The 12,455-nt window shown below is 46.5% G+C and overlaps 1 protein-coding gene across 2 annotated transcripts in view; it reads right to left on the bottom strand.

Moving 5' to 3' along the window:
• Zfyve1 (zinc finger FYVE-type containing 1) overlaps positions 1-9,384 on the bottom strand; it is a 53,841-nt gene extending 44,457 nt beyond the window's left edge. The window contains exons 1-2 of one of the 2 annotated variants that reach the window (XM_051148738.1): positions 9,145-9,384; positions 6,577-7,466 (exon numbers count right to left, since the gene is read on the bottom strand). In XM_051148738.1, the coding sequence (XP_051004695.1) occupies positions 6,577-7,059 (483 nt within the window). In that variant the 5' untranslated portion in view covers positions 7,060-7,466; positions 9,145-9,384. The remainder of the gene's footprint in view (positions 1-6,576; positions 7,467-9,144) is intronic. The other variant, XM_051148730.1, reaches the window with a different exon arrangement.
• Between the last annotated feature and the right edge of the window lie 3,071 nt (positions 9,385-12,455).

Below are 12,455 nucleotides of genomic sequence, written 5' to 3' on the forward strand. Positions count from 1 at the left end.
AGGGCGTTGCTCTGCCTTAGGAGATTAGTGCAAGTCCTTCATCATCCTCAGCAGCTCCACTCAGGCCTAGAACAACAACCCCGGAAGTCGACCATTTGACCAGAAAGGCCACAAAACCCAGCAGAGAGAGGGTGGGCTTCCCTGGCAGGACTGCCCCTGAGAGACCAGAAGCAAGAAGGGTGTTTGGTTAAATTCTGTGCCCTACGGCAGCTTTCACCCCCCTGGAAGCCAGTTCTGCAGTGCACCTGCATCTGGTAGATCTGTTTCTCAATCACTGCATGGCGGACATTTTGCATCAGATGACCTTTGAGGTCATCTGTGAAACACAATCTACTTCACAAGATGTAGCAGGCTGGAGATTGTCATCCCCCAGGGGACGTCCCTGTCCTGATCCAATGAACCTATGAATGTGCCAGTTGGTGTGACAAGCAGGACTCTGCAGATGACTCAGTTAAGCACCCTGGATTGTGTTAGTAGAACTAATATACTCTCGAGGATTCTTACAAAGAGGCGTCAAGAGGAACACAGAAGCAGAAAGAAAGTGATAATAAAGCAGAGAAACGCAAAGGGACTGGAAACTGCTCCACTGCTGGCTCTGAAGTTCAAGGACAGGGCCACAAACCAAGGAACGCAGGTCCATTCTTTTTTTTTTTTTTTTTTTTTTTTTTGGTTTTTCGAGACAGGGTCTCTCTGTGTAGTCTTAGCTGTCCTGGACTTGCTTTGTAGACCAGGCTGGCCTTGAACTCACAGCGATCCTCCTGCCTCTGCCTCCCGAGTGCTGGGATTAAAGGCGTGCGCCACCACGCCCGGCTCGCAGGTCCATTCTTACAGCTAGACAAAACCAAAGGAAACAAATTCTCCTCCATAGCTTCTAGAAAGAGCACAGCCTATCAACCTACTTCTATGTGATAATGTATTACTGCAATATGAGGCGAATACACAGCATCTCCATTAGGATTAAATGCCTTATACAGGTACTAAGGAAAACTCCAGAGTAGGAGCTTTTTAAATTTCAGCTATTATGAGCCAAGACTAGAACACCGAGGAAAGGAGTTTCAGGGCCAGCTGTTGTGGCACACATCTGTCATCTCACCACGGGGAGGCAGAGGCAAGGCTGAAAGTCCGAGGACAGACTGGGTTGTACAGCAGCTCGAGACCACGGGCTAATATAAGCGGACTCTGTCTACAGGGTGTGTGAGAGCGCAGAAATGCAGCGCAGAGAACATGTGGAGAGCACAGGGCAGCTATTCCTCTCCTTTTCCCATCGAAGCACTTCACCAGCCTGTCTTAAAAACTTTGTCTTATTAAAAGAAAAAAGGAAAATGAGGTTCAGTGCTAACAGTGTGCTTCTTATTGCATACGATCTTATGTCGGGCATAAAACATAAGCCAGCAAAATGTATCAACTACACTGGTTCTACACAACCATGTTTTTGTTTTTTTACATGCAGCTATCAGAAAACTGAAATAGAACTAGGCAGTGGTGGTGCACACTCAGGCAGACAATCTATGTGAGTTCAAGTCTAGCCTGGTCTACAAAGCAAGTCCAGGACAGGCAGGGTTATACAGATAAACCTTGTCTTTAAAAAGAAAAAGAAAACTGAAGTATTTTCCTTATCTAAGTTTTTACTTATGACTCTATGAGAACAAATATTCACCTAAAGTGAATGAATTCTGTTCCAATCCTGCCAACTGGTGTGGCTGTCATGGATCAATTGTTACTTCCTAGGAAAATGGTCAACACCTATGACTGACGGAAAAACAGGCACCTTCAGCAACCCAGCTGCTCACACCACACACTCCAAAAACAAAACAAAACAAAACAAAAAAGGATAAAGGCCAGGGGTCTCCCAGGAGCTAGATTTATCTCATTACATGTCTTTGCATCTTTCTAATCCCTCATTAAGAAACACGGACCGTCTTGGAGAGGTGTGAACACCTTTTATCCCAGTACTCAGGAGAAAGAGGCAGACAGATCTCTGAGTTCTACAGAGCAAGTTCCAGGATAGCCAGAGTTACACAGAGAATCTGTCTCAAAGAAGAAGAGGAGGAGGAGGAGGAGAGGGAAAAGAAAAGAAAAGAAAAGAGAAATACACACTGTGCAACTCCAACAAGGCAGGCATGACTGCAGTTTTCACACTGAGAAGGCTAGGGCAAGAAGGTTATAAGTTCAAGGCTAGTCTGAGGTCTACACTGAGACCCTGCCACAACTCTAAGAGGGGGCTAGAGAGGTGGCTCAAGGTTATGAGGGTGCCCCACTCCTGCAGAGAACCAGAGATTGGTTCCTAGCACCCACAGCAGGTGGCTCACAACTACCCACACCTTCCCTCCAACGCCCTCTTCTCTACTTCTCTGGCACCTGCACACATGTGGCATACATGAACTCAGACAAGCACATTCACACATGTAAGTGAAAATAATTTTTTCATTAGAAAACTAAACATGCAAGCCAGGCACGGTGGCGCAAGCCTGTAATCCTAACACTCAGGAGGCAAAGACAAGCAGATCTTTTTGAGTTCAAGGCCAGCCTGGTCTGCAAAGCAAGTCCAGAACAGCCAAGGCTACACAGAGAAACCCTGTCTCGAAAAACCAAAAAAAGAAAAAAGAAAAAAAAAGAGAACAAGACAGAAGTAAACAGATGGACAGACTGACTGGGCTGGGACTGTAGCTTTGCTGGTTAAGTGCTGACCAAGTATACATGAAGCAAGGCCTAGGTTCAATCCCCACTGTGTAAACCAGGCTTGGTGTAATCCCAGCAGTCAGGTAGAGTAAAAAAGGATCAAAATTCAAGGTCAAGCCAGGTGTGCTGGCACAAACCACTGGAGGCACAGGCAAACTGATCTCTAAAGTCAAAGCCACCCTAGCCTATCTACACAGTGAATTACAGGATATCTAAGGCTTGTGAGCTCCTGTCTCAAAAGAAAGAAAAATTGAACTTCATCATCTGTTACAAAGAGTATGAGAATGGCATGGGCTACACTAGATGATGTCTTTAAAAAGTCTCCAAAAAGAAGACAGGAGAGGGGGCGAGGGGGATGAAGATGGTACAGTGTGCTGCAGGTGCTAGTGCCCCTAGTACTGGGGTCTGGTAAAGGTGGAAGCAGCGGTAGGAGGGTCCCAAGGGCTTTCAGGCGACAATCTAGTTTATACAGCAAGCCCTATGTCCAGTGAGTGACCCTGTCTCCAAGGGTAACTGAAGATCAACCTCTAGCTTTAGCATGTAAAAAGACACATACGGGGCTGGAGAGATGGCTCAGAGGTTAGGAGCACTGGCTGCTCTTCCAAAGGTCCTGAGTTCAATTCCCAGCAACCACATGGTGGTTCACAACCATCTATAATAAGATCTGGTGTCTTCTTCTGGCCTGCAGGCAGAACACTGTATACATAATAAATAAATTTAAAAAAAAAATAAAATAAACAAATAAATAAATAAAATAAAGACACATACAGGACCCCCCTCAAAACACATGCACGCACGCACGCACGCACGCACGCACACACGAGTGAATATTAAGTTAAAATGAGCATGTACTTTAAGAATAAGCAAAAAAAATTTTTTTTAATCACATCATTTATTCACAATGAATAAGCAAATTTTTAAGAGGTGTCTGTCACTACTCATGAAAAGTAGTGGTCCGTCACAAATCTCACTCTAGAAAAGTGTCAATACCATGAACTGTGACTTTCAGAGGCAGACATTACACCAGAACAAACAAGAACCATCCAGATCCAACTGCTCCATTTATAAAATATTTAGTCCACAAGCTGCCCATTTAGAGCATAATCCATAATGAAGACATTACTGCTGACAGGGAGGCAGAACGGGATCTGGGTCATTCTTCCCTAACTCTGTTAGCTCCTCACAAACCAATAAAGGAAAGTCTGTGTTAGCAAAGCATCCAGCGACAGTGGAAGCGAATAGGAATCATGACGTAATTCACTGCCATCAGCCTATCCACAAAGGATAAAGGCAGAGGCAGAGAAACAGTTAGTGGATAACTGGGATGTCTCTCTGAGGGTGACTGACAGTGGTGTTCCTCCCTCTGCAGACTGAGCCATCACCAAGTACTAAGTCAGTGTGCCACAAGTACCACAAGGTACTGGCAACAACAAGTTGGTTGCCAGGCACTTTGATAAGTCTTGTCCACTCCTGATCTCTCACTGTTCTATGAAGTTGAGACAGGACCGGCCTGGTGAAGCCAGAGAAACTTGGCTGTGGCTGCACAGCAGGTGAGCACTAAACTAGGGTGTGAATTTCAAGAGTGAGGCAGTCTTCCCCTGAGAGCCTACTGAAGGGCCCGCCTCAAGATGGTTAGCCAGTTAGAAGCTTGTTGCCGCTGATACTGAGTTCAAGCCCTGGAAAATTCATGGTGGAAGGAGACAATCGGTTCCTACAGATGGTCCCTGACCTCCACGCATGTGCAGTGGGACACACATGTACTTAATTTTTTTTTAATTGAACTCCAAATAAATAAATAAATAAATTTCATTATATCACCCTAGCAAGGCCTGGTGGCATAGGCCTTTACTCCCAGCACTTGGGAGGCAGAAGCAGATAGATTTCTGTCTACAGATTGGAGTTCTAGGACAGCCAGGGTTACATATAGAGACCCTGTCTCAAATAAATAAACAAAATCAAAAAATTACCCTTTCCCCAGTCACTCCTGATAGTCCCAGGCCATCATCTCCCTCCTAGCTTAAGGGACATGCTCTCTGAATTATTTCACATCTCCTTTCTCTGGCCACCTCTCCCCAAGTGGGACAAACCAAAGACCCCAGTCACTCAGGACATCCTCCCTGACTTCCGCTGATCAGAAGTCCCCACGGTTGGAATATTCCTCTGAAGCTATTTGTTTGTTTGTTTTTTCGAGACAGGGTTTCCCTGTGTGTCCTGGACTCGCTTTATAGACCACTCTGGCCTCATACTCACAGCAAACCACCTGCCTCTGCCTCCCAAGTGCTGTGAATAAAGTCGTGCACCACCACCCCTGGTATCTGAAGCTATTTTTTCAGCAATGTATGTTTACGTGGAGTATGGGTTTGTGCATACGGTGCTCTTGGAGGCCAAAGAGGTGGTTGGATCCTCTGGTGGAAGCTGGACTCAGAGACAGCTGTGAGCCTCCTGACATGAGCGCTGGGAATTGAACCTGGGTCATCTGCAAGAACAATCCCCTGCTCCTAACCACCCACCCACCCTGTCTCATCCAGACTACATCCTCACACTCGTACCGATGTTGTCCAAGTGGAGCCTATGGGAAGCAACTGAGATAAGGTCATCACAGTGGAGCCCTGTGAGGGGAGGGGGGGCTTAATGAGCCAAGACAGCCCCTTGCCCACAACCAAGTCCTCAGATGCTCTTGGACTTCCCAGCCTCCAGACCTGTGAGCAAAACGAACATTTATTCCTCATAAATAAGTTACCCAGGGGCTAGAGAGACGGCTCAGTGGTTAAGAGCACTGAACGCTCTCCCAGGGAATGCGTGTCCAACTCCCAGCACCCACCCAGCGGCTCACAACTGTCTGTAACTCCAAGACCTGATACCCTGACACAGACATACATGCAGGCAAAACACCAACACACATAAAATTAAAAAAAATAATAAGGTACTCGACTCAGGTATTTTGCTATATCAATAGAAAATGGACTAAGTAGCTTGTATAATTAAACCAGAAGAGGCCATCTGAAAGAATACTGTCTTGTTTTGTTTTGTTTCTTAAGAATTATTTATTACATATACAGTATTCTGCCTGCATGTATGCCCACACACCAGAAGAGGACGCCGATGCTATTATAGATGGTTGTGAGCCACCATGTGGTTGCTGAGATCTCCTGCAGACCACTGTTCTAAGCAGCTCTTCCTACCACTAAATGACAGACTCATCTCATTCTCACAATGTTCCCATTGTACAATGGGAAAACCAAGGCTGGGGGAAAGGTAAATGAATTTGGCTCAAGATTATCCAGCTGGTGAGCTGGGCGTGGTGGCGCACGCCTTTAATCCCAGCACTCGGGAGGCAGAGGCAGGCGGATCGCTGTGAGTTGGAGGCCAGCCTGGTCTACAAAGTGAGTCCAGGATGGCCAAGGCTACACAGAGAAACCCTGTCTGGGGGGGGGGGGATTATCCAGCTGGTAAATAACTAAATCTTTAACCCTCAGTCCCAGTACCTCAGGCGGCTGAGGTAAGAGGATCACTAGTTCAAGGCCAACCTGGATTACCCAGCAACACCCTGTCTCAAAAAACCAAAAGGTTACCCAGGCATAGTGGGTTCACACCTACAATCCCAGTACTTGGAAGCTGAGGCAGGAGGACTGCTGGGAATTTCAGGCCAGCTGAGCTAAGGAATGAATTTTTCTCAAAACAAAACCAACAACAACAACAGTAACAGTAACAAAAATGACTAGAAATAAAACAAAACCCTAAAACTAACTAAATTTGACTGCAGACAATTTAAGGTTTCTGAGGCCCTGGCTTTTCCTGTTTCTAAGGGGCACTCCTTCCTCCTGGACTGTTTTGGAGAGCAACCTCGCAGCAGTAGATCACTGCACAGAGAGGTGTCGCTAATGGCCAGACACTTACCTGAATCTCTTCATTTTCATCTACCAGGAGAAAGCTCACAACCCTCTCTGTCATCTTCTTCCTCTTGGTCTCCTCATCCATCTCTTCCCCCTCCAGGGATTCCTGGACCTTAGTGACATGGTAAACAGTAATGGGATGTCTCCTCTTGTTACCCCCTGAATGAGTCCTCTTCTGGCACTCCAGGCACAGATTGATTTTGCAGGTCTGGCACCTCACGGCTGCCCTCTGCCTAACACCTGGAGAATGCCCATTGGGGCCCTTGCAGGGGTCACAGTAAGGGACGTGGCCAGCTTTGAGTCTTATTCGCTCATGGTTTCGGAGGCGTTCCTGCCGGTGGAGTTCCTCCTCACAGCGAAGACACTGCAAACTGCAGCACTCGTCACATTCGAAGACAGCCTCGTCAGTCCCGCTGCAGGCATAACTCTCCTGGCACATGAGCCCTGGATTTAGACCCTTGTCTGCTGAGGAAGTCTGGGCACTCATAACTTCAGACTGGTCTGGAACCCACGCACCCCCCGGAACAGTCACTCCTGCACTCTCCCAGGAATGAAGGAAGACAAAGGCTTTGAGTCTGAAGGCAGCTAGCGCTTCCACAGGGTTCTGAACACTTTCAAAAAGAAAACCTGTCTGGCTAAGAATTTTTACACACTCACAAATGTTCAAATTTTTAATTCTCTGCCTCCAAGTCTCTTGTATCAGCAGCAATGTCGGCTGAGTTTGATGGTTTCATCCTCTGCAAAGTGCAGAGAAAGATGTGGTAAGAATGAACGTGACAGAGTCTCCGATGCACCCGGAGAGGTCCGCTGGGTTCACAAAGTCATAGTGATGAAATAAGGTGGTGAGGAGCTCTTCAATACACCTGGACCTCAAGTCAACGTTTCCAGGGCTGCCTAGAACAGAGGAAGATTTCACTCTTGTAGAAAATAATAATAACAATAATAATAATAATAATTAATTTTTAATAAGCAGTCACCTTAAAATGAGCAAACAAAAAGAGCATCTAAAGGCTAGGCCCAAACCACTAAGGGAACCCTCATTCCTGCTTATAAAACTACAGTGGCTTATTTTAGGACTGGAAATATCATGGCTAAGGCTGGGCACGGTGGCACACGCCTTGGCAGATCTCTGTGAGTTCGAGGCCAGCCTGGTCTACAAAAGCCAAAGCTACACAGAGAAGGCCTGTCTCAAAAAAAAAAAATCATGGCTAAGATCTTCCCTCTGAAAACAATCGCCATGCTGGGTATTGGGGTACACTTGTAATCCTAGCACTCAAAAGGCTGAAGCAGGGCTGTTGGACTACCTACAAAGACCCTATCTCAGAAAACAAGCCAGCTTTGAGGCAGAGGCAGGTGAATCTCTGTGTGTTCCCCGGCAGCAAGGGCTACAGGGAGACTCTGTCTCCAAACAAGCATCTATCAACAACAAAACACTTCTAGGCCCAGAGCCTAAAAGGTGGTAGAGCTTTGTTGGTAAGAAGGCTCTGCTCCTCTTATTAAATTCTGATTCAAAATCATGAAGGGGTCACTGGGAGGGAGGCTAGCCCTGGGCACCTGCTCTTTACACTGCTCTTCACACGGGGGAAGCAGAGAAGGCAGTCTGTGAAAAGCTAAAGAAAAACAGAACAATAAACTTCAGACCCCTCACAAAGAAGCTAGAGAAAGCCAATTATCCTTCTAAGTGGACTGTTTCAGCTAGGTGAAGGCCTAGTAAGGATTCTAAAAATGGCAACAATAGTCCCAATTTCACATTCAAAAACAATAACACAACTAGTGTTGCTTCCCTTTGCCTCTTCTTTCTAGAGAGGAAAGGAGCCTGGAGCAACAGGAGGCAGAATTCCTGCACTCGGTGCACAGCAGAGCCAGGTCCTGTAGTGACTCAAAACAACTCATCTTCTCTTGTCACTCAAAAACTTACAACAAACTTGGGGAGACAGGAAAAGAGGGTTGGGGTCACTTCCACATGTAATTACACTCCTAATTCTCCCTCGCATTGTCTTCTATCCCAAGAGTAAAGTGTAAAGCGCTCCATGTAGACATTCACTCCTCCCTACAGTAACCAATCTCTCCATCTGATCCTCAGATAAACAAGGAAGGCCAGGGAGTTACCAGGGAACCTTATTTTTCACCTCAGACGTGCCCAGTCAGCTCTCAAAATGAAAACAAAAATCAAAACTTGTCATTACTGACAAAAACAGAAAGCCAACCTTCAGAAGAACACCTGACAACCCCCCCCTCCACTACCAGGCCAAGCAAATAATCTGCCTACTCGGACCCCCCACCTCGACATCTCTTTCTGATCCCGGGTTCCTCACCCCCACCTTGCTCCCAGACACCACCACCACCACGACCAAAGGGGTGGCAGCGGAGCCGAAGAACAAAGAAGGCCCCCCCAAACCCACATACACTCGCACATCCCGGAGCCGAATCCATTGTTTATGCCACCCCACCCCCACCAGGGCCGCACCCGTCCCCCCTTCCTCCCAGGAGCGACGGGAGCCCCGGGACCAGCGCTCGTCCTGGGCTGGGCCGAGGCGCCCCCACCCTGCTCGCCGCGGCCCGCAGAGCCCACCCGGAGCTGCTCAGCCTCGGCTTGGCGGTGTGGAGGACGTGGGTTGCCGACGGGACCTGGGCTGCTCTAGGGCCCCGGTGGATCCATCCTCAGCTTCATCTCCGCCCCCTCCTCCTCTACTGCCTCTCAGGCTTCCTCCTCTCTTGTTGTCAGTTGGAATCAGCTGATCAGAGTGAACTTCTCCCAGCCGGGACCAACAGGAAGGCATGAACAGCGCAGCCCAGCGAAGGAGGAGCGGCCGGGGGCGGAGCGCGGCGACGGCGGGGCGGGAAGGGCGCGCGCGGCCTTCTGGGAGTTGTAGTTTTCTGGGGGTGGGAATTGTCCCTCAGTCCCACAGCCCAGAAATACAGACTCTGGATTGACTACAATTCCCAGATGAAAACGTCGCCCTTTCGAACGGGCGGTGCGAACAGACCAGTGAGCATTTCGGGACTTGGAGTCCCCCACCCCACCCCCACGGACTGTGGTTTTTGCAGGTTGCAGTGCATTGCTTAAGGCAGTGGCCTGGGAAGAAGTGTTGCAAATTTAAAAAATGATACAATGTTCTATATAAGTAGGAAATAGCATGGAGCATTACTATTGTACATATTTCCTTCAGAAATGCTCAAAGTAAGCCGGGCCTGGTGGCTCATGCCTATAATCCCAGCACTCGGGAGGCAGGGGCAGGTGGATCGCTGTGAGTTCGAGGCCAGCTTGGTCTCCAAAGCAGGTCCAGGACAGCCAAGGCTACACAAGAGAGACCCTGTCTTGAAAAACAAAAAAAAAAAAAAAAGAAATGCTCAAAGTGAGAAAAGACCAGTAAATATTGATAGGATATTAGTATGTTTCAGGGTGTTTTGTTTTCCCTTCAAACAACAAACCCTCTCTTAATTTTGTTTCTGCCTATCCTTTTTCTGTCTTTTTCCCTATATAGTCTTCATAACTTCTTTTTTGTTTGTTTGTTTTTTGGGGGTTTTTTTTGTTTTGTTTTTCGAGACAGGGTTTCTCTGTGTAGCCCTGGCCATCCTGGACTCACTTTGTAGACCAGCCTGGCCTCGAACTCACAGTGATCCGCCTACCTCTGCCTCCCGAGTACTGGGATTAAAGGCGTGTGCCACCACGCCCGGCTAGTCTTCATAACTTCTAATGCTTAAATTCTTCAAGATAGCTGGGGCACACATTCCAGTAAATTTTAAGATTACAGTACCTGATAATGTTAATACTATTCTCTGACTTAAAAAAAAAAAATAGCTTTAGAAGCTGGGCGTGGTGGCGCACTCCTTTAATCCCAGCACTCGGGAGGCAGAGGCAGGCAGATCGCTGTGAGTTCAAGGCCAGCCTCGTCTACAAAGTCAGTCCAGGATGGCCAAGGCTACACAGAGAAACCCTGTCTCAAAAAACCAAAAAAAAAAAAAAAAAGCTTTATATTTGTTTAATGATTTCAGTTTTTCTCATTTATTTCTTGAAACAACAGTGAGAGAAATATGGTGCATGGAAACAATACTGGTCTGTACTGCCCAGAAAAACTAACTACATAGGTGGATAGGGTAAATCACTCATAATCACTCACATAAACAAGGTGAGTAAGTCACTCTTCAAAAAATAAGGGAATTTTGCTGTGTAATTTCAGAAGGCTCTGCCAATTTTAATGTCGTATGATTTTATCTCGATAATGGTTAACCTGAGAGAGAAAACTAAGGTTAACTTTCTTGCCAAGGTACACAGCAAATTATTGACAACGTTGGATAAAACTTCACCTTCCGACTTAAGTAGGGCACTCTTGTCTTCTGATTCAACGGACATAATTAGATCAATAGTCAACCCAAATCTACAAAATAGTGATGAGCTGTGTATATGGGTTATATTACTGAAAGTCATCTCTTCATGACTCATAGTGGACAACCTGCGTGAGAAGCTCTTTTTTCCCCCTGTACCATAACACAAACCAGAGTAGTAAGAGCTGAGCCATCTGCATCACTTTAAAAACGAAATTTGTATTAGAATTAAGATGGTGTGGGGAGAGGAAAGAAGGATCTTAGAAAAGAAGGTAAGCTAGTTTTAAACAAGCCTGAGATCGGTGGCGTAGCAAAGGTTTTATTCCTAGGACTGCCTCTGTGACTACATTTAGCTTTGCCAGATTATTTCAAAACCCTGATTATAAAATGAAAATACTGTTGTCTGTGTGTGTAGCTCAGTAGAGATTGTTTGCCTGGCACACACAAGGTCCTGGACTTGGTCCCAGCACCACCAAAAAAAAAAAAAAAAAAGAGTATGTTAAAAGAACATAGGAGCAAACAATGAGCACTTTATGTTTTCTTTAGTTATTTTGTATATTTGTACGGGTGCTGGTTGGTGCATGTGCACATGTGTGCAAGTACATATTTAGGTCAGTCTTAGCTATTACTTCTCAGTAGCCATCCACCCTAGTTTGTTCTGTTTTGTTTTGCTTTTTGTTTGTTTGTTTGTTTTTTGTTTTTCGAGACAGGGTTTCTCTGTGTAGCCTTGGCCATCCTGGACTGACTTTGTAGACTAGGCTGGCCTCGAACTCACAGCGATCTGCCTGCCTCTGCCTCCCGAGTGCTGGGATTAAAGGTGTGCGCCACCACGCCCAGCCACCCTGTTTTGATAGGGTTTTTCTTTTCTGATTTTTTGGTTGGTTGATTGGTTGGTTTTTATTTTGGGAGGGTTTTGTTTGTTTCTGTGAGATCTGTTAGCTTGGATGTTACCAAGAAGGCTAGACTGGCAGGCCAGTGAGCCCCAATGATCCTCCTGTCTCTGTTGCCTAGCACTGGGGTTACAAGCATACCCACCATGCCTGGTATATTACGGTTGTTTAAAAGAACAGAACCTAGCCAGGTGGTGGTGGTGCAGGCTTTTAATCCCAGCACTTGGGAGGCAGAAGCAGGCAGATCAGATCACTGTGAGTTCGAGGCCAGCCTGGTCTACAAAGTGAGTCCAGGATGGCCAAAGCTACACAGAGAGACCCTGTCTCAAAAAAAATTTTTTTAATTAAAAAAAATTAAATTAAAATAAAAGAATAGAACCAGTAGAATGAATATTTATTAAAATGGGGACTTATGGCCAGGTATGGTGGCGCACACCTCTAATCACAACACTCAGGAGGCTGAGGCAGGTGGATCTGTGTGAGTTTGAGGCCAGCCTGGTCTACAAAGCAAGTCCAGGACAGCCAAGGCTAACACAGAGAGACCCTGTCTTGAGGGAAAAAAGAAAAAAAAGTAAGTAGGGGAGAAAAGGATGCACTGGCCTTACACATCCACATTACAGAGTCCATCACTGAAAGAACCCAGGACAGGAACTCGAACAGGAATGAA

Source organism: Acomys russatus, chromosome 1, assembly GCF_903995435.1.
Source record: "Acomys russatus chromosome 1, mAcoRus1.1, whole genome shotgun sequence".
Classification (NCBI taxonomy): Eukaryota; Metazoa; Chordata; class Mammalia; order Rodentia; family Muridae; genus Acomys; species Acomys russatus.